Genomic DNA, 26442 nt, shown 5'->3' on the forward strand with positions numbered 1-26442 from the left:
TTGCAATGCCGTGGAATGTCAAGGGGAGGTGGTTAGACTCTTGCTTGTTGGAGCTGGTCATTGCCTGGAACTTGTGTGGTGCGAATGTTATGAAGATGTTTGAGAATGCTTCAGCCTTGTCTTTTGCTGGGCTCCGCCATCATTGAGGATGGGGATGTTAATGGAGCCTCCTCCCGGTGGATGTGGCAGGACTGCAGAACTTTGATCTGATCCGTTGGTTGTGGGATCACTGTGTCTACAACAAGCTGATTCCACTGCTTAGAATGCATGTAGTCCTGTATTGCAGCTTCCCCAGGTTGGCACCTCATTTTTAGGTACATCTGGTGCTGCTCCTGGCATGCTTCATGTTCAGAATAAGGGGTCACCCATTTAAAATGGAAATGAGGAATTTCTTCTGAGGGTTGTGAATCTTTGGAATTCTCTAGCCCAGAGAGCTGTGGAGGCTGGGTCATTGAATATATTTAAGGTGGAGATAGATAGATTTCTGAATGATAAGGGAGTCATGGGTTATAGGGAGTGGGCGGGGAAGTGGAGTTGAGACCAAGATCAGATCAGCCATGATCTTATTGAATGGCGGAGCAGGCTCGAGGGACTAAATTACCTACTCCTGCTCCTATTTCTTAAGTTCTTGTATGCTCTTCTACACTCCCCATTGAACCAGGGCTGGTCCGCAGGCTGGATGGTAATGGTAGAGTGAGGGATATGCCGGGCCATGAGGTTACAGATTGTGGTGGAATACAATTCTGCTGCTGTTGATGGTCCACAACGTCACATGAATGCCCAATTTTGAGCTGCTAGATCTGTTCTGAATCTATCCCATTTAGCATGGTGGTAGTGCCACACAACACAATGGAGGGTGTCCTCAGTATGAAGATGGGACGTTGTCTCCACAATGACTGTGCGGTGCTCATGGCTACCAATACCGTCATGGACAAACTTATCTGTGACAGGTAGATTGGTGAGGATGAAGTCAAGTAGGTTTTTCCCTCGGGTTGGTTCTCTCACTACCTGCTGCAGGCCCAGTCTGGCAGCTATGTCCTTCAGGACTTGGCCAACTCGGTCAGTAGTGGTGCTACCGAGCCACTCTTGGTGATGGACAGTGAAGTCCCCCACCCAGAGTACATTCTGTGCCCTTGCTACTCTGTGTTTCTTCCAAGTAGTGTTCAACATGGAGGAGTACTGATTCATCAGTTGAGGGAGGGCAGTAGGTGGTAATCAGCAGGAAGTTTCCTTGCCCAAGCTTGACCTGAAGCCATGAGACCTCATGGGGTCCGGAGTCAATGTTGAGGACTCCCAAGGTCGCTCCCTCCAGACTATACACCACTGTGCTGCCGGTGGGACAGGATGTACCCAGGGATGGTGATGGAGGAGTCTGGTGCATTGGCTGAAAGGTATGATTCTGTGAGTATGACTATGTCAGGCTGTTGCTTGACCAGTCTGTGGGACAGCTCTCCCTATTGTGGCACGTCCCCAGATGTTGGTGAGGACTTTGCCGGGTTGCCTGGGCTGGGTGTGCCGTTGTGTCCGAATCCGATGCTGAGAATACTCTGGGGATTAGGGGCGGTTGGTAGTAATTGTGTAGCTGTGCTTTGGCCCCGGCACATTGTACGAATGGATGTTGTTGAGGTGAGGAGCTGAATGTTTTGCGAAGTGATGGTGACTGCTCCTGCTCCGGCTTCTGCAGTGCCTGTTTGTGCTTGTCGAGTTTGAGAGTGACGAGGGACAGCGAAGGTTTGTGGCTGGTTGTGAAGTGAACAAGATGTACTGTTTAATTGTTTGCCTAACGATCTCTCTGTGATTGGCTCTCGCACAAAGAGGGTTGAGTTGTTGAGACATGTTTTATTGGTCTGAAAAACCGCGGCTTTGGGTCAGTGAGTGATTAGTCACTGTTTCATTTAGTGCCATGATCGAGTACACATCCCCTGGAGCAGACACACATCTTGTTCCCCAGGAGTCTGTGAGGCAGGTACTCAGAGTGATCACTGACCTTCACATTCCCCGCATAGTCCTTGTGGTTCCTGGTGTCACTCGCCTTGTTCCCCAGCAGTTCGAAGGACTTGCTCAGCCGTCACTGGCAGAGACAGTGTACTGAGCGTTCAGCTTCTCGGAAAGGTCATGGTCCCACCCCGACCTCTGCGAAGACGCAGAATAAAATGAAGCTGTTGGAATGATTGCACAGGTCAGAGAGTTATACACGGCACAGCTAGAAACATAGAAAATAGGTGCAGGAGCAGGCCATTCGGCCCTTTGAGCCTGCACCACCATTCAATAAGATCATGGCTGATCATTCCCTCAGTACCCCTTTCCTGCTTTCTCTCCATACCCCCTGATCCCTTTGGCCGTAAGGGCCACATCTAATTCCCTTTTGAATATATCTAATGAACTGGCCCCAACAACTCTGTGGTAGAGAATTCCACAGGTTAACCACTCTCTGAGTGAAGAAGTTTCTCCTCATCTCAGTCCTAAATGGCTTAGCCCTTATCCTTAGACTATGATCCCTGGTTCTGGAACTCCCCAGCAACGGGAACATTCTTCCCGCCTCTCACCTGTCCAGTCCCGTCAAAATTTTATATGTTTCTATGACATCCCCTCTCATTCTTCTAAACTACACTGAATACAAGCCCAGTTGATCCAGTCTCTCCTCATATGTCAGTCCTGCCATCCCGGGAATCAATCTGGTGAATCTTTGCTGTACTCCCTCAATAGCAAGAACGTCCTTCCTCAGATTATAAGACCAAAACTGAACACAATATTCCAGGTGAGGCCTCACCAAGGCCCTGTACAACTGCAGTAAGACCTCCTTGCTCCTATACACAAATCCCATAGCCAAGAAGGCCTTCTTCACCGCCTGCTGTACCTGTATGCCAAACTTCAATGACTGATGTACCATGACACCCAGGTCTCGTTGCACCTCCCCTTTTCCTAAACTATCACCATTCAGATTATTGTGTTCCTAACACAGATGAGACTGCACACAGGGAGGTTAAAGTAACAGTGACCTCAGTCTTTAATAAGACACTCCGGAGTGAGGAACAGGCCTTAGGGGCCGGCTTATATACAGTGCTCCCAAGGGATGCTGGGATCCCTTGGGACTTCAGGGGATGCGCTCCCTGGTGGTGGAACATGGAAGTGCATGCTTTACAGATACACAACATCACTTCCCCCAGCCCCAAAGTCAAAGTGAAAACTATTTACAAGGTGAGGCGGTCAGGAGCCTTTCTTTCCCTGGTGGACCACCTCGGTACAAATGTCTGTTCCGGGTCGTTGGCTGTGCCCTCGCTGGGCTGGCGTGTTGTTGGCCCTGCAGGGCTGCTGGGTGAGCCTGGCCTTGCTGGGCTGTTGGACGGGATGGGTTTGATTTCCTGGTCCGGGGTGGTGTCGTTGATCCTTTGGGTGTGTGTTGTGGGCTCAAAAAAGGTGGTGTCTGCTGTGGGTTGTTCAGGGCAGTCTGTGAACCGCAGCCTCGTTTGGTCCAGGTGCTTTCTGCAAATTTGTCCATTGTCCAGTTTGACTACAAACACCCTACTCCCTTCTTTAGCTATCACCGTGCCCGCGATCCACTTGGGACCATGTCCATAGTTTAGCACATACACAGGGTCATTCAGATCAATTTCCCGTGACACAGTGGCGCGACCATCGTTTACATTTTGTTGCTGCCACCTGCTCTCTACCTGATCATGCAGGTTGGGGTGAACCAGCGAGAGTCTGGTTTTAAGCGTCCTTTTCATGAGTAGCTCAGCCGGGGGCACCCCTGTGAGCGAGTGGGGTCTCGTGCAGTAGCTGAGCAGTACTCGGGACAGGCGGGTTTGGAGTGAGCCTTCTGTGACTCGTTTAAGGTTCTGTTTGATGGTTTGTCCTGCCCGCTCTGCCTGCCCATTGGAGGTTGGTTTAAACGGGGCCGAGGTGACGTGTTTGATCCCATTGCGGGTCATAAATTCTTTAAATTCGGCACTGGTGAAACATGGCCCGTTGTCACTGACCAGTATGTCAGGCAGGCCGTGGGTGGCAAACGTGGCCCTCAGGCTTTCAATGGTGGCGGTGGTGGTGCTTCCTGACATTATTTCACATTCAATCCATTTTGAAAAAGCAACCACCACCACCAGGAACATTTTACCGAGAAACGGGCCCACATAGTCGACATGGATCCTCGACCATGGTCTGGAGGGTCAGGACCACAAACTTAGTGGTGCCTCTCTGGGCACGTTGCTCAACTGAGCACATACGCTGCATTGCCGTACACAGGACTCTAAGTCAGAGTCGATACCGGGCCACCACACGTGGGATCTGGCTATTGCTTTCATCATTATTATACCCGGGTGTGTGCTGTGGAGATCCGAGATGAACGTCTCCCTGCCCTTTTTGGGTAGCACTACGCGGTTACCCCATAACAGGCAGTCTGCCTGAATGGACAGATCGTCCTTTCGCCGCTGGAACGGCTTGACTAGCTCTTGCATTTCAACGGGGATGCTGGTCCAGCTCCCATGCAGTACACAGTTTTTTACTAGGGACAGCAGAGGATCTTGGCTGGTCCAAGTCCTAATCTGGTCGGCCGTGACAGGTGATTTATCATTTTCAAATGCTTCCATGACCATCAACAAGTCTGCGGGCTGCGCCACCATCAACAAGTTTGCAGGCTGCGCCATTTCCACCCCTGTGGTGGGCAATGGTAGCCAACTGAGAGCATCCGCACAGTTCTCGGTGCCTGGCCTGTGGCGGATGGTATAGTTATATGCTGATAGCGCGAGTGCCCACCTTTGTATGCGGGCTGAGGCATTAGTATTTATCCCCTTGTTTTCAATGAACAGGGACGTGAGGGGCTTGTGAACGGTTCCCAGCTCAAATTTGAGGCCAAACAGGTACTGATGCATTTTCTTAACCCCAAACACACACGCTAATGCCTCTTTCTCAATCATGCTGTAGGTTTTCTTGGCCTTAGACAAGTTTTTGGAGGTATAGGCGACAGGTTGCAACTTCCCCGCAACGTTAGCTTGTTGTAATACACACCCGACTCCGTACAACGACGCGTCACATGCTAGCACAAGTCTTTTACACGGGTTATACAATACAAGCAGCTTGTTGGAGCATAAAATCAATTACTTGTTTTTTTTTCCCCATACCCAGTTCTCACCTTTACGCAATAACACATGTAGGGGCTCTGAAAGGATGCTTAACCCCGGTAAGAAGTTACCAAAATAGTTGAGGAGTCTCAGGAACGACCGCAGCTCCGTGACGTTCTGTGGCCTGGGCGCGTTCCTGATAGCCTCTGTCTTGGCGTCTGTGGGCCGAATGCCGTCCGCCGCGATCTTTCTCCCCAAAAACTCCACTTCTGTTGCCATGAAGACGCATTTCAACCTCTTCAGTCGCAGCCCTACGTGATCCAGTCGCTGGAGGACCTCCTCCAGGTTTTGTAGGTGCTCGACGGTGTCCTGACCTGTGACCAATATGTCGTCCTGAAAGACCACCGTGTGTGGTACCGACTTGAGTAGGTTCTCCATGTTTCTCTGGAAGATCGCTGCAGCCGACCGAATTCCAAACGGGCATCTGTTGTAGATGAACAGTCCCTTGTGCGTGTTGATGCAGGTGAGGACCTTTGAAGACTCCTCCAGCTCCTGTGTCATGTCGGCCGAAGTCAGGTCGAGCTTGGTGAACGTCTTGCCTCCTGCCAGCGTCGCAAATAGGTCATCTGCCTTAGGTAGCGGGTATTGGTCCTGTAGCGAGAAACGATTAATAGTTACTTTATAATCGCCGCAAATCCTGACCGTGCCATCACTTTTGAGTACTGGAACAATCGGGCTGGCCCACTCGCTTAATTACACTGGGGAGATGATGCCCTCGCATTGCAGTCTGTCCAGCTCGATTTCCACTCTCTCCCTCATCATGTGAGGTACCGCTCACGCCTTGTGGTGAATTGGTCCTGCCTCTGGGACCAAGTGGATCCGCACTTTCGCCCCAGAAAAGTTTCCAATGCCTGGCTCAAAAAGGGAAGGAAATTTGTTGAGAACCTGGGTACATGAGGCCTCATCGACATGCGATAGTGCTCGGATGTCATCCCAGTTCCAGCGGAATTTGCCCAGCCAGCTCCTTCCAAGCAATGTGGGGCCATCGCCCGGGACAATCCAGAGTGGCAGTTCATATACCGTGCCCTCGTAGGTGACCTTGACCATGGCGCTGCCCAGGACAGTGATGAGCTCTTTGGTGTACGTTCTCAGTTTCGTGTGGATGGGGCTCAGGGCTGGTCTGAATGCCTTGTTGCACCACAGTCTCTCAAACATCTTTTTGCTCATGATGAATTGGCTAGCGCCAGTGTCCAGTTCCATGGCTACGGGTAAGCCAGTCAATTTTACGTTTAGCATTGTAGGTGGACATTTCGTTGAAAATATGTGCACCCCGTGTACTTCAGCATCTGCCTCCTCTCTCTGAGGCTCAAAATTGCTTTGATCCACCATGGACCGATCTTCCTCTGCCACGTGGTGGTTAGCAGGTTTGCAGAGCTTGCAGCTCGTTTGCAAGCTCATTGGAGGTGCCCCATTGTTCCACAGCTCTTGCAAACATACCCTTTGAAGCGGCATGAATAGGCTGAATGGAAGCCTCCACAACGCCAACAAAGGTGTGAATTGCCTTGCATTCATCCTTTGTTGGGGACTCCGAGTCATCTGGGTCACCTGAGGCCTGCTGGCAGTTGCAGACTCGTGGGTTCTGCCCTGTACATTTCTGCTCGTAAACACAGCTCCAGTTATTTTATGAACATTGCTAGCACTTGTGTGCTGAGAGATTTGTTTGGTGTTATCACTGGTGGACATAAACGCCTGTGCTATCGCAATGGCCTTACTGAGGGTCGGTGTCTCTACAGTCACAAGTTTTCGTAGGATGGTCTCGTGGTCAATGCCCAGTACAAAAAAGTCTCTGAGCATTTGCTCCAGGTAGCCATCAATCTCACATTGTGCTGCAAGTCGCCTTAGCTCGGCGACGTAGCTCGCCACTTCCTGACCTTCAGATCGCTGGCACGTGTAGAACCGATACCTCGCCATCAGCACGCTCTCCCTCGGGTTAAGATGCTCCTGAACCAGTGTACACAGCTCCTCACACGACTTATCTGTGGGTTTCATCGGAGCCAGAAGATTCTTCATGAGGCTGTAGGTCGGTGCCCCACAGACTGTGAGGAGGACCGCTCTCCTTTTTGCAGCGCTTCCTTCTCCGTCCAGCTCGTTGGCTACAAAGTACTGGTCTAGCCGTTCGACATAGGCTTCCCAGTCCTCACCCTCCGAGAACTTCTCCAGGATGCCCACAGTTTGCTGCATCTTTGCGTTGGATTCGTATTCTCGTCGCCAGTTATTGTGTTCCTAACACAGATGAGACTGCACACAGGGAGGTTAAAGTAACAGAGACCTCAGTCTTTAATAAGACACTCCAGAGTGAGGAACAGGCCTTGGGGGCCGGCTTATATACAGTGCTCCCAAGGGATGCTGGGATCCCTTGGGACTTCAGGAGATGCGCTCCCTGGTGGCGGAACATGGGAGTGCATGCTTTACAGATACACAACACAAATAATATTCTGTCTTCCTGTTTTTGCCACCAAAGTGGATAACCTCACATTTATCCACATTATACTGCATCTGCCATGCATTTGCCCACTCACCTAACCTGTCCAAGTCACCCTGCAGCCTCTTAGCATCCTCCTCACAGCTCACACCGCCACCCAGCTTAGTGTCATCTGCAAACTTGGAGATATTACACTCAATTCCTTCGTCTAAATCATTAATGTATATTGTAAATAGCTGGGGTCCCAGCACTGAGCCCTGCGGCACCCCACTAGTCACTGCCTGCCATTCTGAAAAGGACCCGTTTATTCCGATTCTCTGCTTCCTGTCTGCCAACCAGGTCTCTATCCACGTCAGCTCAGTGTGTTATGCACGGCACGGCGTGTGTTATGCACGGCACGGCGTGTGTTATGCACGGCACGGCGTGTGTAACGCACCGAGCCCTGCGCCGTGTGTAACTCACTATACCTTTACCACATAATATAATTCCGGTGTTGTTTCCATTTCCCCACCTGCCCCCAGGATGTTGCCTCATGGGTACACAGTGAGTGCTACGGATTGTGGTCATGGTTAGGGAGAGGCTCTCAAATCCAAGGCCAATCCTGGCCTCACTCGATGTCCTCAGATGTTCACGTTTCTGAGCCTATTCCTGGATTGTAATGATAGAATGATACAGCACAGGAGGCCATTCAGCCCATCGTGTCTGTGCCGACTCTGTGACAGAGCGATTTAATCAGTCGCCCTCCACTGCTCTTTCCCCACAGCCCTGCAGATATTCCCCGAAAAGTATTTCATAATTCCCTTTTGAAAGTTATTATTGAATCTGAGTCCCTTTGAGTCCCTTTCAGGCAGCGTGTTCCCGATCACAACTCACTGCGTAAACACATTCTCCTCAACTCTCTCCTGGCTTTTTTTGCCAATTATCTGAAATCTGTGACCTCTGATTACCAACACTCCGACCACTGGAGGCAGTTTCTCCTTATTTACTCTATCCAAACCCCTGATAATTTTCAACAGCTCTATCACCGATTTTCACTGGGGTACAGTCCCACACACACTGACTCTCACTGGGGTACAGTCCCACACACACTGACTCTCACTGGGGTACAGTCCCACACACACTGACTCTCACTGGGGTACAGTCCCACACACACTGACTCTCACTGGGGTACAGTCCCACACACACTGACTCTCTGGGGTACAGTCCCACACGCACTGACTCTCACTGGGGTACAGTCCCACACGCACTGACTCTCACTGGGGTACAGTCCCACACACACTGACTCTCACTGGGGTACAGCCCCACAGACATTCATAGAATCATAGAAAATTGACACACAAGGCCAGTCGGCCCATCATGTCCGTGTAGGTCGAAAAAAAGTTAGAAACATAGAAAATAGGTGCAGGAGCAGGCCATTCGGCCCTTCGAGCCTGCACCACCATTCAATAAGATCATGGCTGATCATTCCCTCAGTACTCCTTTCCTGCTTTCTCTCCATACCCCTTGATCCCCTTAACCATAAGGGCCATATTTAACTCCCTCTTGAATAGGGGTCACAGTCTAAGGATAAGGGGTAAGCCATTTAGGATCGAGATGAGGAGAAACTTCTTCACCCAGAGAGTGGTGAACCTGTGGAATTCTCTACCACAGAAAGTTGTTGAGGCCAATTCACTAAATATATTCAAAAAGGAGTTAGATGTAGTCCTTACTACTAGGGGGATCAAGGGGTATGGTGAGAAAGCAGGAATGGGGTACTGAAGTTGCATGTTCAGCCATGAACTCATTGAATGGCGGTGCAGACTTGAAGGGCCAAATGGCCTACAACTGCATGATTTCCCTTTCATAAATCCATGGTAATCCTGTCACTGTTTTCCAAATGCGCTGCTATTTCATCTTTAATAATTGATTCCAACATTTTACCCACTACTGATGTCAGGCTAACCGATCTATAATTACCCATTTTCTCTCTTCCTCCCTTTTTAAAAAGTGGTGTTACATTTGCTACCCTCCAGTCCATAGGAACTGATCCAGAGTCGATAGACTGTTGGAAAATGATCACCAATGCATCCGCTATTTCCAAGGCCACCTCCTTAAGTACTCTGGGATGCAGACTATCAGGCCCCGGGGATTTATCAGCCTTCAATCCCATCAATTTCCCGAACACAATTTCCCACCTAATAAGGATTTCCTTCATTTCCTCCTTCTCACTAGACCCTCGGTCCCCTAGTACTTCCGGAAGGTTATTTGTGTCTTCATTCGTGAAGACAGAACCAAAGTAGTTGTTCAACTGGTCTGCCATTTCTTTGTTCCCCATTATAAATTCACCTGAATCTGACTGCAAGGGACCTACGTTTGTCTTCACTAATCTTTTTCTCTTCACATAGCTATAGAAGCTTTTGCAGTCAGTTTTTATGTTCCCGGCAAGCTTCCTCTCGTACTCTATTTTCCCCCTCCTAATTAAACCCTTAGTCCTCCTCTGCTGAATTCTAAATTTCTCCCAGTCCTCAGGTTTGTTGCTTTCTCTGGCCAATTTATATGCCTCTTCCTTGGATTTAACACTATCCTTAATTTCCCTTGTTAGCCACAGTTGAGCCACCTTCCTAGTTTTATTTTTACTCCACACAGGGATGTACAGTTGCTGAAGTTCATCCATGTGATCTTTAAATATTTGCCATTGCTTATCCACCGTCAACCCTTTAAGTATCATTTGCCAGTCTATTCTTGCCAATTCACGCCTCAAACCATCGAAGTTACCTTTCCTTAAGTTCAGGACCCTAGTCTCTGAATTAATTGTATCACTCTCCATCTTAATAAAAAATTCTACCATGTTATGGTCACTCTTCCCCAAGGGGCCTCGCACAACAAGATTGCTAATTAGTCCTTTCTCATTACACATCACCCAGTCTCGGATGGTCAGCACCCTGGTTGGTTCCTCAACATATTGGTCTAGAAAACCATCCCTAATACACTCCAGGAAATCCTCCTCCACCGCATTGCTACCAGTTTGGTTAGCCCAATCTATAAGTAGATTAAAGTCACCCATGATAACTGCTGTACCTTTATTGCACGCATCCCTAATTTCTTGTTTGATGCTGTCCCCAACCTTACTACTGCTGTTTGGTGGTCTGTACACAACTCCCACTAGCGTTTTCTGCCCCTTGGTATTCCGTAGCTCCACCCATACCGATTCCACATCATCCAGGCTAATGTCCTTCCTTACTATTGCATTAATTTCCTCTTTAACCAGCAATGCCACCCCGCCTCCTTTTCCTTTCTGTCTATCCTTCCTAAATGCTGAATACCCCCGGATGTTGAGTTCCCAGCCTTGGTCACCCTGGAGCCATGTCTCCATGATGCCAATTACATCATACCCGTTAACTGCTATCTGTGCAGTTAATTTGTCCACTTTATTCTGAATACTCCTCGCATTGAGGCACAGAGCCTTCAGGCTTGTCTTTCTAACACACTTTGCCCCTTTCGAATTTTGCTGTAATGTGGCTCGTTTTGCTTTTTGCCTTGGGTTTCTCTGCCCTCCACTTTTACTTTTCTTCTTTCTATCTTTTGCTGCTGTCCCCATTCTACTTCCCTCTGTCTCCCGGTATAGGTTCCCATCGCCCTGCCATATTAGTTTAACTCCTCCCCAACAGCAAACACTCCCCCTAGGACATTGGTTCCGGTCCTGCCCAGGTGCAGACCGTCCGGTTTGTACTGGTCCCACCTCCCCCAGAACCGGTTCCAATGTCCCAGGAATTTGAATCCCTCCCTTCTGCACCACTCCTCAAGCCACGTATTCATCTGAGCTATCCTGCGATTCCTACTCTGACTAGCACGTGGCATTGGTAGCAATCCTGAGATTACTACTTTTTGAGGTCCTACTTTTCAATTTAGCTCCTAGCTCCCTAAATTCGTCTTGTAGGACCTCATCCTGTTTTTTAACTATATGCACCACGACAACTGGCTGTTCACCCTCCCTTTTCAGAATGTCCTGCACCCACTCCAAGACATCCTTGACCCTTGCACCAGGGAGGCAACATACCATCCTGGAGTCTCGGTTGCGGCCGCAGAAACGCCTATCTATTCCCTTACAATTGAATCCCCTATCACTATCGCTCTCCCACTCTTTTTTCAGCCCTCCTGTGCAGCAGAGCCACCCACGGTGCCATGAACTTGGCTGCTGCAGTCCCCTAATGAGTCACCCCCCTCAACAGTACCCAAAGCGGTGTATCTGTTTTGCAGGAGGGTGACCGCAGGTGACCCCTGCACTACCTTCCTTGCACTGCTCTTCCTGTTGGTCTTCCATTCCCTAGCTGGCTGTGTACCTTTCATCTGCGGTAAGACCAACTCGTTACATGTGCTACTCACGTCATTCTCAGCATCGTGCATGCTCCAGAGTGAATCCACCCTCAGCTCCAGTTACGCAACCTAATCCCATCTTCCAGAACTCGAGCCCCCACCACCCTCTGGGTGAAATTATTTTTCCTCATCTCCCCTCTAAACCTCCTACCAACTACTTTAAATCTGTGCCCCCTGGTTGTTGACCCCTCTGCTAAGGGAAACAGGTCCTTCCGATCCATTATAACTGGACCCTCATAATTTTATACACCTCAATCAGGTCTCCCCTATTGAACAGTGGATGCGGGCCCCAGACTCAGCTGTGCACACACTGTGGACCAGTGGATAGTGAGCAGGAACTATGTCCCTGGCACTTGGCAAGTGTTGGAGCTGTGCTGCATGGGATCAGCGTACCGGAGCCATGGCTCTGGCCCTGTGAGCTCTTTGTCTTTGCCCTGGGATATTGTGTCACAAACAGATGTGCCTAATGCAGTGAGCTTGACTCGAGAATTGATTCTGTTGCAGGTTATGTCTTTGATGGAGGAGATGGTGCTCGAGATTAATAGTTTGAAGAACTTCAAAAATACTGTTGAAGATCGCATAACTCACATTGGCAACAATCTAGATACGGTAAGACTTTCAGTTTTTGGCTTGGCATCCATTTTCCTTATGCCTCAGAAGTATTTTGGATCATTTTTCTATTAAAGATGCTATATAAATGTAAATTATTGTTGTAGAGGATTATTGTCTGTTTTTAAGTTAACCACTGATGCACTGCTCCCTTCCCACCTCATTCCAGTCGTCACAGCACTGGTTTTACACTGGACTATCTGATATCTGGGACATGGGCTGCACATCACTCTATTCCTATTCATTTTCTGTAGTTTTGTTTCTGGAAAAAAAAGGGGAGATTTGTTTCTTCACCTCTAAGTCACAGCTCATCGTTAACCAAAGTGTTATTAGTAAGGCTGATAGTTTTTTCATTAATCTTTTGTTGTAAATGGTTAATTTATTGTGTCTCATCGCACAGTGGCATTACCTGCATTCCAAATGATCACATTCTAGTTGCCACTTCGAAGCTAATTCTTCCAATTCCCACAATTCCAAGGGTTTTCCCATATAGCTCCATGCCCACAAACTTCTTTCTCTCAGAAGGTGGTTAAGAAGGCCGACAGAATACTTGCCGTTATTAGCTGAGGCATGGAATACAAGAGCAGGGAGGTTATGCTTGAACTGTATAAAACACCGGTTAGGCCACAGCTGGAGTACTGCGTGCAGTTCTGGTCACCACATTACAGGAAAGATGTGATTGCACAGGAAAGGGTGCAGAGAAGTTAAAATGTGACGGCAGATGGTGGAGTATCTCCAGGAATCGCAGCACCCCAGCCAGATCTTCACTGACCAACGCATTTCCTCCATAACATTGACGGGATTTTCTTTGGCTCAGTCATGCTACAGCTGTATAATGTCCTCTCTCTGAAAGTGACCAAAGCTTGGTCAGAGATGGGCTTTAAGGAAGTTCTTAAAAGAGGAAAGGAAACTGAAGATTTGGAGGGATTAGCGGAAGGCACAGCTGCCAATAGTGTGGCAAAGTGAGAGGAGATGCCTGAGAGACCGGAGTCTGGGCATTGATTAAGCAAACTGCTCTGTCCTGGGTGGTGGTGAGCTTTGTTGTTATGGCTGTTCTGATCCAGGCGAGTGTTCCATCACACTCCTAACATAAGCCTTGTATATTGGGGCCCAGGAGAGGCGAGGGCCCAGGGGCAGCACGGACCAGCCCACACTGTGATATGCGTGCGCACGAGGTCTGTGCAGCAGAGCTGGTCTCCAGTCGTCTTGGTCAACCCTTGCCACTGGACCAAGACCTCGCTCTGTCAAGCCCGTGTGGTGGCTGGTGTGCAATGGTCACCACACGTTTTAAAAAAAAAAAAAAAAAAATCCACGCACAGGCATCTTCCACCCTTCAAGATGTAGTTCGGGACCTGGGATAGTAGGTCCTTCATTGAAACACCTGTGAACTCATCCTTTTTCGGCGTGGAAACAAGTCATCCTCTTTTTGAGAGACTGCCTATGATAATCTACACCTGGCCTGCTACCTTCAGGGATCTGTGGACCTGCACTCCAAGGACCCTTTGTTCCTCTACACTTCTCATGTGTCCTACCATTTAATGTGTATTCCTTTGTCTTGTTAGCTCTCTCCGAATGCATTACCTCAAACTTCTGCATCAAAGAGTCTGCAAAATATATAGTTTGGTTAAGTGAGTGGGCAAAAATTTGACAGTGTATAATGTGGAGTTATCTACTTTGGCACCAGTTTAAAAAGCAAATTATTATCTAAATGGAGAGAGACTACAAAATGCTGCAGTACAGAGGGATCTAGGGGTCCTTGTACATGAAACACAAAATGTTAGCATGCAGAACCTCCCTTATCCAGAACTCTTGGTGTAGTGTAAAGAGTCAGACTGAACACTGAGCTCAAAGTAAAGTGTGACCGTAGTCTTTTATTGCAGGTCTCCAGAGTGCCTCTCCAACCTGTGAGGCCTCCTTAAATACCTGTGCTCCCAAGGGATTATGGGATCCCTTGGGACTCTGGGGGATGAGCCCTCTGGTGACTGTACAGAGTAAATACAAATCCACATATATAACAACATTTCCCCCCTCCCCCTCCCCCCCCCCCCCCCCCCCCCAAAGTCAGTAGTGTAACTATTTACAAGGTGAGTCGATCTGGGGCCCTTCTTGCCCTGGTTGATCATCTTGGTGTGAAAGCTGGTGTTGTTGAATCATTTGTTGGGCCTCACTGGGCTGCTGTGCAGCTGGCCTTGCTGGGCTGCCTGGTGTGTTGGGTCCTGCTGGGCTGCTGTGGATGATGGGTTCTGCTTCGTGGTCAACCGTGGTGCCGATTGCCACTGGTGTGTGTGTTGGGGGATCAAAAAAGGTAGGGTCCAGGGTGGGTTGCTCAGCATAGTCCGTGAATCTGAGTTTGATTTGGTCCAAGTGTTTCTGGTGAATGAGTCCATTTGAAAGTTTGACCTGAAATACCCTGCTCCCCTCTTTGGCCACGACAGTGCCGGGAAGCCACTTGGGCCATTGTCCATAATTTAATACAAATACAGGATCATTGACTTCAATCTCGCGTGACACATTTGTGCAATCATGGTATGCACTTTGTTGAAACCGCCTGCTCTCTACCTGTTCATGTAGATCAGGGTGAACTAACGAGAGGCTTGTCTTAAGTGCTCTTTTCATGAGCAGTTCAGCAGGTGGGAACCCAGTGAGTGAGTGGGGTCTCGTGCGGTAGCTAAGCAGGACTCGGGATAGGCGAGTCTGCAGTGAGCCTTCAGTTACCCTCTTCAAGCCTTGCTTGATGGTTTGCACTGCTCTCTCTACCCGACCAGTGGACGCTGGTTTAAACAGGGCAGATGTGACATGTTTGATCTCGTTACAGGTCATGAATTATTTGAACTCAGCAATGGTAAAACATGGCCCGTTATCGCTCACCAGGACATCGGGTAGGCCATGTGTGGCAAACATGGCCCGCAGGCTTTCAGTAGTGGCAGCGGACATGCTAGCCGACATTATCTCACATTCAATCCACTTGGAGTATGCGTCTACAACCACAAGGAACATTTTGCCCAAGGACGGGCCTGCATAGTCGATGTGTACCCTAGACCACGGTTTGGAGGGCCAAGACCTTAAACTTAGCGGCGCCTCCCTGGGTCCATTGCTTAACTGCGAGCATTTATTACATCTGTGAACGCAGGACTCTTAAGTCTGCATCGATACCGGGCCACCACACGTGGGATCTGGCTATCGCTTTTATCATTACGATGCCTGGGTGGATACTGTGGAGGTCATTGATGAAGGTGTCTCTGCCCTTCTTGGGGACCACTACTTGATTGCCCCACAGAAGGCAGTCTGCCTGTATAGACATTTCATCTTTGCGCCGCTGGAACGGCTTTATCTCTTCCTGCATTTCCACTGGGACACTGGACCAGCTCCCGTGAAGCACACAGCTTTTGACTGGAGATAATTAGGGGTCCTGGCTTGTCCAGGTTTTGATCTGGGCAGTGACGGTTGATTGCTCACTCTCAAATGCTTCCATAACCATGGCTAGATCTGCGGGCTGCACCATTTCCACCCCCATGGTGGGCAATGGCAGCCTACTGAGAGCATCGGCGCAGTTTTCTGTGCCTGGCCTGTGGCGGATGGCGTAGTTGTATGTGGACAACATGAGCACCCATCTCTGGATGCGGGCCGATGCATTGGTATTTATCCTTTACTCTCGGAAAACAGGGAAATAAGTGGCTTATGGTCAATTTCCAATTCAAAATTTAGCCCAAACAGGTATTGATGCATTTTCTTTACCCCATAGACACACACTAACGCTTCTTTCTCAATCATGCTGTAGGCTCTCTCAGCCTTAGACAGACTCCTGAATGCATAAGCAACTGGTTTCAGTTTTCCAAAATCATTAGCTTGTTGCAATACACACCCGACGCCATATGACGACGCATCACATGCTAGTACCAAACACATACATGGATCATACAACACAAGCAATTTGTTTGAACATAACAATTTTCTCGCTTTTACAAAGGCATTTTCTTGGCTTTTGCCCCAAACCCATTTTCGTAGTAAGACATACAGTGGTTCTAGCAGTGTGCTGAGACCCGCTAAGAAGTTACCAAAGTAGTTCAGGAGTCCCAGAAACGACCGCAGCTCCGTCACGTTCTGTGGCCTCGGTGCGTTCTCGATTGCCTCCGTCTTCGCGTTGGTGGGCCTGATGCCGTCCGCCGTAATCCTCCTTCCCAGGAACTCCACTTCAGGCACCAGGAAAACGCACTTCGAGCGTTTTAACCTGAGCCCCACGTGGTTGAGTCAACTAAGAACCTCCTCCAGGTTCTGCAGATGCTCGACTGTGTTCCGACCTGTGACCAAGAAGTCGTCCTGGAAGACCACGGTGTGTGGGACCGACTTCAGTAAGCTTTCCATGTTTCTCTGGAATATCGCTGCCACCGATCGGATTCCAAACGGGCATCTGTTATAAACAAAAAGACCTTTATGCGTGTTGATGCACGTGAGGCCTTCAATGATTCTTCCAGTTCCTGCATTATGTAGGCTCCCGCCAGTGTTGCAAAGAGGTCGTCAACTTTTGGTAGTGGGTATTGGTCCTGCAGAGAGAAACGATTGATAGTTACTTTGTAATCGCCACAGATTCTGACGATGCCGTCTCCCTTGAGGACTGGGACAATAGGACTGGCCCACTCGCTGAACTCGATCGGTGAAATGATGCCCTCTCTTTGTAGCCGGTCTAGCTCGATCTCTACCCTTTCCCTCATCATGTAAGGTACTGCTCTCGCCTTGTGATGGATGGGTCGCGCCCCCGGAATTAGGTGGATCTGCACTTTTGCTCCTTAAAATTTCCCGATGCTTGGTTCGAACAACGAAAGAAGTTTGTTTAAGACCTGGGCACATGAAGTGTCGTCAGCGGGCGATAGCGCTCGGATGTCGTCCCAGTTCCAGCGTGTATCTCCCAGCTAGTTCCTGCCGAGCAGCGTGGGACCATCGCCCGGTACCACCCAGAGTGGTAGCTTGTGCACCGCTCCATCGTAGGAGACCTTTACGGTAGCACTGCCGATTACAGGAATCAGTTCTTTAGTGTAAGTTGACTGGCCTTGAGGTCTTGTTGCACCACAACCTTTCGAAAGTCTTTTTGCCCATGATGGACTGGCTCGCGCCCGTGTCCATCTCCATTGACACCGGGAGTCCATTTAGCTCAACATTCAGCATTATCGGGGAACAATTCGTGGTGAATGTGCGTACCCCATGTACCTCTGCTTCCTCTATATGAGGCTCTGTTTCGTCGTGATCCTCTTCTGCAACCTGTTGATTTGCAGGTTTAACAGACTTAGCAGCTCACCTGCATGCTCGTTGGAGGTGTCCCATTGTTCCACAGCCCTTGCAAAAATGTACTCTTTGAATCGGCATCAGTGGAAATGATGATCACCTCCGCAGCGCCAACAAGGTGTTAATGGCCTTGCATTCATCACCCTTGATGGTGGACTCTGAGACATCTGCGGACATGTAGCTGCAGGTATGTGTGACTTGCCCTGTACGTTACGATTCGAAAACAACATCATTTTGTTCACTGTACTTGTCGCAGCACTTGTGTGCTGAGAGATTTGCTTCGTATTGTCACTGGTGGCAATGAAGCCTGGGCTATCGCTATGGCCTTACTCAAGGTTGGGGTCTCTACAGTCAAAAGTTTGCAAAGTATGGTTTCGTGGCCAATGCCAAGTACGAAAAAGTCTCTGAGTATGTGCTCCAAATGTCCTTCAAATTCGCAATGTCCTGCAAGGCGTCTTAGCTCGGCGACATAACTCGCCACTTCCTGGCCTTCAGACCTTTTGTAGGTGTAGAACCGGTACCTCACCATCAGAACACTTTCCTTCAGGTTCAAATGCTCTCGGACCAGTGTGCACAAATCGTCGTACGATTTCTCCGTGGGTTTCGCTGGAGAAAGCAAATTCTTCATGAGGCCATACGTTGGTGCCCCACAGACTGTGAGGAGGATCGCCCTTCATTTGGCAGCGCTCTCTTCCCCATCTAGCTCATTGGCCACGAAGTATTGGTCGAGTCGCTCCACAAAAGTTTCCCAATCATCTCACTCTGAGAGTTTCTCCAGGATACCCACTGTTCTCTGCATCTTTGGGTTCGCTATCTGTATCTCGTCGCCAGTTGTAGTGTATGGAGAAAGAGTCAGACAAACTGTGAACTCAAAGTAAAGTGTGACCTTAGTCTTTTATTGCGGGTCTCCAGAGTGCCTCTCCAACCTGTGAAGCCTCTTTAAATACCTGTGTTGCCAAGGGATTATGGGATCCCTTGGGACTCCGGGGAATGAGCCCTCAGTTAGCTGTACAGAGTAAGTACAAGTCCACATATATAACACTCGGGACCTGGCCTGTTCTGGATAAGGGATTTTTCCGGACGAGGTCACGTTAAATTGGATGGTACAGGTACTGAGCAAGGGCATATCTGGGCTGGCTGGCCTGGGACAGGGAGTGCAGCAGAGCGGGGTCAGGCCAGCGATTGTGGGAGTCGGCAGTGAGGAAAGACTTCGATTTGTTCATGTCGGAGTTGTCCGCATGTGCCACCTGGTGGCCGGGAATGGTTCTGGATGAGGGGTGCTTCAGGATAAGGGAGTTCTGGATAAGGGAGGTTCAAGCTGTAATCAGGAAGGCAAAGTGTATGTTGGCCTTTATTGCAAGGGGGATAGAGTATAAAAGCAGTGAAGTCCTGCTACAACTGTACAGGGTATTGGTGAGGCCACACCTGGAGTACTGCGTACAGTTTTGGTCTCCGTATTTAAGGAAGGATATACTTGCATTGGAGGCAGTTCAGAGAAGGTTCACGAGGTTGATTCCTGAGATGAGGGGATTGTCTTATGGAGAAAGGTTGAGTAGGTTGGGCCTGTACTCATTGGAGTTTAGAAGAATGAAAGGTGATCTTATTGAAATTAAAGATTCTGAGGGGGATCGACAGGGTAGATGCAGAGAGGATGTTTCCCCTCATGGGGGAATCTAAAACTAGGGAGCATAGTCTCAGAATAAGGGGCCGCCCATTTAAAATGGAGATGAGGAGGAATTTCTTCTGAGGGTTGTAAACTTGTGGCATTCTCTGCCCCAGAGAGCTGTGGAGGCCGGGTCATTAAATATATTTAAGGCGTAGATAGACAGATTTTTAAGTGATTAAGGGAATAAAGGGTTATGGGGAGCGGGCAGGGAAGTGGAGCTGAATCCATGATCTTATTGAATGGCGGAGCAGGCTCTAGGGCCGAATGGCTGATTCCTGCCCCTATTATGTTCTCCGGATTGAAGCTTGGGCCCCATGATCTAGGTTTCAGTGTTCTCAGCTGAAGGCTTTTGATTCACCAGTCGTGTCGAGCAACAACTGTTTCACTCCCAGCTCCTTATCCCACTGGTGTTCAGTGCTTCACCACTGAAAACCGTTCTGACCTGCTTATTGCTCCCTCCTGAATGGGTGCCTGTGGGCAGCTAAGATTGTGTGATGGGTTAGTTGAAGTGCAGGAGTATATCTGGAAGTGCCCTGGTAGTGATCAGCATGGCTGGAATGTTGAACACCGAAGATCTTGTGTTACGGTGTGCACAGTCATTTCCTCGTCAATAGTTGTGCGGTCAGTGCCATACTTTGCAAAGGCACCTTTCTATGGGTACATAAAAAGGAAAAGAGTGGCTAAAGTAAATGTTGGTCCCGTAGAGGACGAGACCGGGGAATTAGTAATGGGGAACATGGAGATGGCAGAAACTCTGAACAAATATTTTGTATCCGTCTTTACGGTAGAAGACACTAACAATATTCCAACAGTGGATAATCAAGGGGCTATAGTGAGGTTGGGGACAGCATCAAACAAGAAATTAGGGATGCGTGCAATAAAGGTCCAGCAGTTATCAAGGGCGACTTTAATCTACATATAGATTGGGCTAACCAAACTGGTAGCAATATGGTGGAGGAGAATTTTCTGGAGTGTATTAGGGATGGTTTGCTGGACTAATATGTCGAAGAACCAACTCGAGGTCTGGCCATCCTAGACTGGGTGATGTGTAATGAGAAAGGACTAATTAGCAATCTTCTTCGCGGCCCCTTGGGGAAGAGTGACCATAATATGGTAGAATTCTTTATTAAGATGGAGAGTGACACAGTTAATTCAGAGACTAGGGTCCTGAACTTAAAGAAAGGTAACTTCAATGGTATGAGACGTGAATTGGCTAGAATAGACTGGCAAATGATACTTAAAGGGTTGACGGTGGATAGGCAATGGCAAACATTTAAAGATCACATGGATGAACTTCAACAATTGTACATCCCTGTCTGGAGTAAAAATAAAACGGGGAAGGTGGCTCAACCGTGGCTAACAAGGGAAATTAAGGATAGTGTTAAATCCAAGGAAGAGGCAAATAAATTGGCCAGAAAAAGCAGCAAACCTGAGGACTGGGAGAAATTTAGAATTCAGCAGAGGACGACAAAGGGTTTAATTAGGAGAGAGAAAATGGAGTATGAGAAGAAGCTTGCCGGAAACATAAAAACTGACTGCAAAAGCTTCTATAGATATGTGAAGAGAAAAAGATTAGTGAAGACAAACGTAGGTCCCTTGCAGTCAGATTCAGGTGAATTTATAATGGGGAACAAAGAAATGGCAGACCAGTTGAACAAATATTTTGGTTCTGTCTTCTCGAAGGAAGACACAAATAACCTTCCGGAAATACTAGGGGACCACAGGTCTAGTGAGAAGGAGGAACTGAAGGAAATCCTTATTAGGCAGGAAATTGTGTTCGGGAAATTGATGGGATTGAAGGCCGATAAATCCCTGGGGCCTGATAGTCTGCATCCCAGAGTATTTGGGGAAGTGGCCCTAGAAATAGTGGATGCATTGGTGATCATTTTCCAACAGTCTTATCGACTCTGGATCAGTTCCTATGGACTGGAGGGTAGCTAATGTAACACCACTTTTTAAAAAGGAGGGAGAGAGAAAACGGGGAATTATAGACCGGTTAGCCTGACATCAGTAGTGGGGAAAATGTTGGAATCAATTATTAAAGATGAAATAACACTGTATTTGGAAAGCAGTGACAGGATTGGTCCAAGTCAGCATGGATTTATGAAAGGGAAATCATGCTTGACAAATCTTCTGGAATTTTTTGAGGATGTAATTAGTAGAGTGGACAAGGGAGAACCAGTGGATGTGGTGTATTTGGACTTTCAAAAGGCTTTTGACAAGGTTCCACACAAGATTAGTGTGCAAAATTAAAGCACATGGTATTGGGGGTAATGTATTGACGTGGATAGAGAACTGGTTGGCAGACAGGAAGCAGAGAGTCGGGATTAACGGGTCCTTTTCAGAATGGCAGGCAGTGACTCGTGGGCTGCAGGACTCAGTGCTGTGACCCCAGCCATTTACAACATACACTCAATTCCTTCATGCAAATCATTAATGTAATATCTCCAAGTTTGCAGATCACACTAAACTGGGTGGCGGTGTGAGCTGTGAGGAGGACGCTAAGAGGCTGCGATTGACTTGGATAGGTTAGGTGAGTGGGCAAATACATGGCAGATGCAGTATAATGTGGATAAATGTGAGGTTATCCACTTTGGGGCAAAAACATGAAGGCAGAATATTATCTGAATGGCGGCAGATTAGAAAAAGGGGAGTTGCAATGAGACCTGGGTGTCATGGTACATCAGTCATTGAAAGTTGGCATGCAGGTACAGCAGGCGGTGAAGAAGGCAAATGGTATGTTGGCCTTCATAGCTAGAGGATTTGAGTATAGGAGCAGGGAGGTCTTACTGCAGTTGTACAGGGCCTTGGTGAGGCCTCATCTGGAATATTGTGTTCAGTTTTGGTCTCCTAATCTGAGGAAGGACATTCTTGCTATTGAGGGAGTGCAGCGAAGGTTCACCAAACTGATTCCCGGAATGGCTGGACTGACATCTGAAGAGAGACTGGATCGACTGGGCCTTTATTTACTGGAGTTTAGAAGGATAGGCGGGGATCTCATAGAAACATGTAAAATTCTGACAGGACTGGACAGGTTAGGTATGCAGGAAGAATGTTCCTAATGTTGGGGAAGTCCAGAACCAGGGGACACAGTTGAAGGATAAGGGGTAGGCCATTTAGGACTGAGATGAGGAGAAACTTCACTCAGAGTTGTTAACCTGTGGAATTCCCTGCCGCAGAGAGTTGTTAATGCCAGTTCATTGGATATATTCAAGAGGGAGTTAGATATGGCCCTTACGGCTAAAGGGATCAAGGGGTATGGAGAGAAAGCAGGAAAGGGGTAATGAGGGAGTGATCAGCCATGATCCTATTGAATGGTGGTGCAGGCTCGAAGGGCCGAATGGTCTACTCCTGCACCTATTTTCTATGTTTCGAAAGGGGGGGGAGGAACTTAACACAATAACAATCACTAAGGAGGTGGTACTCAGTAAGATAATGGGATTAAAGGCAGATAAATCCCCTGAACCTGATGGCTTGCATCCTGGGGTCTTAAGAGAAGTAGCGGCAGGGATTGTGGATGCATCGGTTGTAATTTACTAAAATTCCCTGGATTCTGGGGAGGTCCCAGCAGATTGGAAAACTGCAAATGTAATGCCTCTATTTAAAAAAAGGAGGCAGACAAAAAACATGAAACTATAGGCAGACAAAAAACATGAAACTATAGAGCAGTTAGCCTAACATCTGTGGTTGGGAAAATGTTGGAGTCCATTATTAAAGAAGCAGTAGCAGGACATTTGGAAAAGCAAAATTTGGTCAGGCAGAGTCAGCATGGATTTATGAAGGGGAAGTCTTGTTTGACAAATAGATAAAGGGGAACCAGTGAATGTGGTGTATTTGAACTTCCAGAAGGCATTTGACAAGGTGCCACATAATAGTTTATTGCACAAGATAAAAGTTCATGGGGTTGGGGGTAATATGTTAGCATGGATCGAGGATTTGCTAACTTACAGAAAACAGAGAGTCGGGATAAATGGTTCATTCTCTGGTTGGCAATCAGTAACTAGTAGGGTGCCACAGGGATCAGTGCTGGGACCCCAACTATTTACAATCTATATTAACGACTTGGAAGAAGGGACTGAGTGTAACGTGGCCAAGTTTGCTGACGATACAAAGATGGTAGGAAAAGCAATGTGTGAGGAGAACACAAAAAATCTGCAAAAGGACATAGACAGGCTAAGTGAGTGGGCAAAAATTTGGCAGATGGAGTATAAGGTTGGAAAGTGTGAGGTCATGCACTTTGGCAGAAAAAAAATCAAAGAGCAAGTTATTATTTAAATAGAGAAAGATTGCAAAGTGCTGCAGTACAGCATGAAACACAAACGGATAGTATGTAGGTACAGCAAGTGATCAGGAAGGACAATGGTATCTTGGTCTTTATTGCAAAGGGGATGGAGTATTGGTGAGGCCACACTTGGAATACTGCGTGCAGTTTTGGTTTCCATATTTATGAAAGGATATATTTGCTTTGGAGACAGTTCAGAGAAGGTTCACTTGGTTGATTCCAGAGATGAGGGGTTTGACTTATGAGGAAAGGTTGAGTGAGTTGGGCCTCTACTCATTGGAATTCAGAAGAATGAGGGGTGATCTTATCGAAACGTATAAGATTATGAGGGGGCTTGACAAGGTGGATGCAGAGAGGATGTTTCCACTGATGGGGGAGACTAGAACTAGAGGGTATGATCTTAGAATAAGGGGCCGTCCATTTAAAACAGAGATGAGGAGAAATTTCTTCTCGGAGGGTTATAAATCTGTGGAATTCGCTGCCTCAGAGAGCTGTGGAAGCTGGGACATTGACTAAATTTAAGACAGAAATAGACAGTTTCTTAAACGGTAAAGGGTTATGAGGAACGGGCGGGGAAGTGGACCTGAGTCCATGATCAGATCAGCCATGATCTTATTGAATGGGGAGCAGGCTCGAGGGGCCGTATGTCCTACTCCTGCTCCTATTATGTTCTTATGAGCATTTCCCAACTGTTACCCACCTTCTGCTGGTTCCTCGCCTCCAAACTCTCCCCGTCCCACAGCCTCCTGTCTGTCTATAATGTCTAAAGCTTTCTTTTCCTGAGTTTTGAGTGATGTCATTCCTCCTGATTGCAATTCTCGTGTGATAGTTATGGATCAACTTTTTGTTTGGAGGGCGAGACGCGAATGTTAAAGGTGTGTGGCTGGAATGGGCTCTTGTCCTATTTAAGTGTCCGTGTCCCATGATGTTATGGGAGGCAGCTGCATTTTTCCTTTATATGGAGTGTGTGGTGTGGGTTGGCAGTGATTGTTAAGATGGTGCCTGAGTGTTTGAGAAGTTTCTCTGTGCATTATTGAGCTTTCCTGACACACAGGTGCTGAGAGAGAGTGTATGAGGGGTTGGCCGAGGGAAGGCTGTGTTGGTGGTAGAGAATGTGGATTGGCACCAGAGTCACTGATGTTGGCACCTTCGTGAGATCGATGCAACTCTTCCTACAGTGCTGTGTTTGCTGGTGACGGGGCACAGACGCAGGCATTGTCCGCGTACTGTAGCTCAACGACAGGTTGGGGTGATCTTGGACCTGGCCTGGAGGTGACGTAAGTTAAACAGCTTCCCACTGGTTCTGTAGTTTAGTTCCACTCCAGCAGGGAGCTTGTTGACTGTGAGGTGGAGCATGGCAGTGAGGAAGATTGAGGAGGGTTGTAGCGATGACGCAGCCCTGTTTGACCCCGGTCCGGACGTGGATTGGGTCTGTGATGGATCCGTTGGTAAGGATCACGGCCTGCATGTCGTCGTGGAGCAGGCGAAGGATGTTGACAAACTTTTGGGGGCATCCAAAACGGAGGAGGACGCTCCATAGACCCTCGCGGTCGACAGTGTCAAAGGCCTTTGTAAGCGAAAAAGGCCATGCTCCCTGCATTTTTCCTGCAGCTGTTGCTCTGGGCAGGCCACACAGTTCGCATGCCAGACACAAGATTCCCTAAGCAAATGCTCTGTGTGGAACTCCTTCACTGCAAACGCGCCAAAGATGGGCAGTGGAAACGTTACAAGGACACCCTCAAAGGCCTCCCTGATCAAGTGCGGCATCACCACTGACACCTGGGGGTCCCTGGCCGAGACAGCCCTAGGTGGAGAAAGTGCATCCGGGAGGGCGTGAGCTCTTCGAATTTCAACACCACGAGCGTGAAGAGGTCAAGCGCAGGCAGCGGAAGGAGCGTGCGGCAAACCAGTCCCACCCTCCCTTTCCCTCAACGACTGTCTATCCCACCTGTGACAGGGTCTGTGGCTCTCATATTGGACTGTTCAGCCACCAAAGGATTCACTTTAGGAGTGGAAGCAAGTCTTCCTCGATTCTGAGGGACTGCCCATGGTGATGGTGGCAGGGGCACTAACTGTCTTAGTCGGACATCCTGAATCACTCGTGTATGGAGCACAATCATATTCTCCGCCCCTCACTGCTGCAAGAGAACCTCATGAGTTCGAGAGTCCTTCCAACTGCTGACACCCGAGGGGCTACCCCTCGACATTGCAGCGGCCGGCCCGCCTTCCCCCGCTGCAATACATTGATCAGGAACAGAGACATTACTCTGCACAACAAGGGCCGTGGGAGCGAGTCACTGCGGGTTCGTGGCAGAGACGCCCTCCCGCAGCTCCCCCCCCCCCCCCCTCCCTCCCGCAGCTCCCCTCCCCCCCCCCTCCCTTCCGCAGCTCTCCTCCCCCCCCCTCCCGCAGCTCCCCCCCCCACCCCTCCCGCAGCTCCCCTCCCTCCCCCCCGCAGCTCCCCTCCCTCCTCGCTCCCCCCCACCTCCCCCTCCCGCAGCTCCCCTCCCCTCCCTCCCGCAGCTCCCCTCCCCTCCCTCCCGCAGCTCCCCTCCCCTCCCTCCCGCAGCTCCCCTCCCCTCCCTCCCGCAGCTCCCCTCCCCTCCCTCCCGCAGCTCCCCTCCCCTCCCTCCCGCAGCTCCCCTCCCCTCCCTCCCGCAGCTCCCCTCCCCTCCCTCCCGCAGATCCCCTCCCCTCCCTCCCGCAGATCCCCTCC

General features: G+C 48.9%; 1 protein-coding gene across 2 annotated transcripts in view; it reads left to right on the forward strand.

Moving 5' to 3' along the window:
• Nucleotides 1–26442, forward strand: part of LOC139227200 (uncharacterized protein C16orf96 homolog) — a 76525-nt gene that overhangs the window by 19429 nt on the left and 30654 nt on the right. For both annotated transcript variants that reach the window (XM_070858261.1, XM_070858262.1), the window contains exon 2: nucleotides 12397–12501. In XM_070858261.1, coding sequence (XP_070714362.1) covers nucleotides 12397–12501 — 105 coding nt within the window. The remainder of the gene's footprint in view (nucleotides 1–12396; nucleotides 12502–26442) is intronic.

The sequence above is a fragment of the Pristiophorus japonicus genome, chromosome 16 (assembly GCF_044704955.1).
Source record: "Pristiophorus japonicus isolate sPriJap1 chromosome 16, sPriJap1.hap1, whole genome shotgun sequence".
Lineage (NCBI taxonomy): Eukaryota > Metazoa > Chordata > Chondrichthyes > Pristiophoridae > Pristiophorus > Pristiophorus japonicus.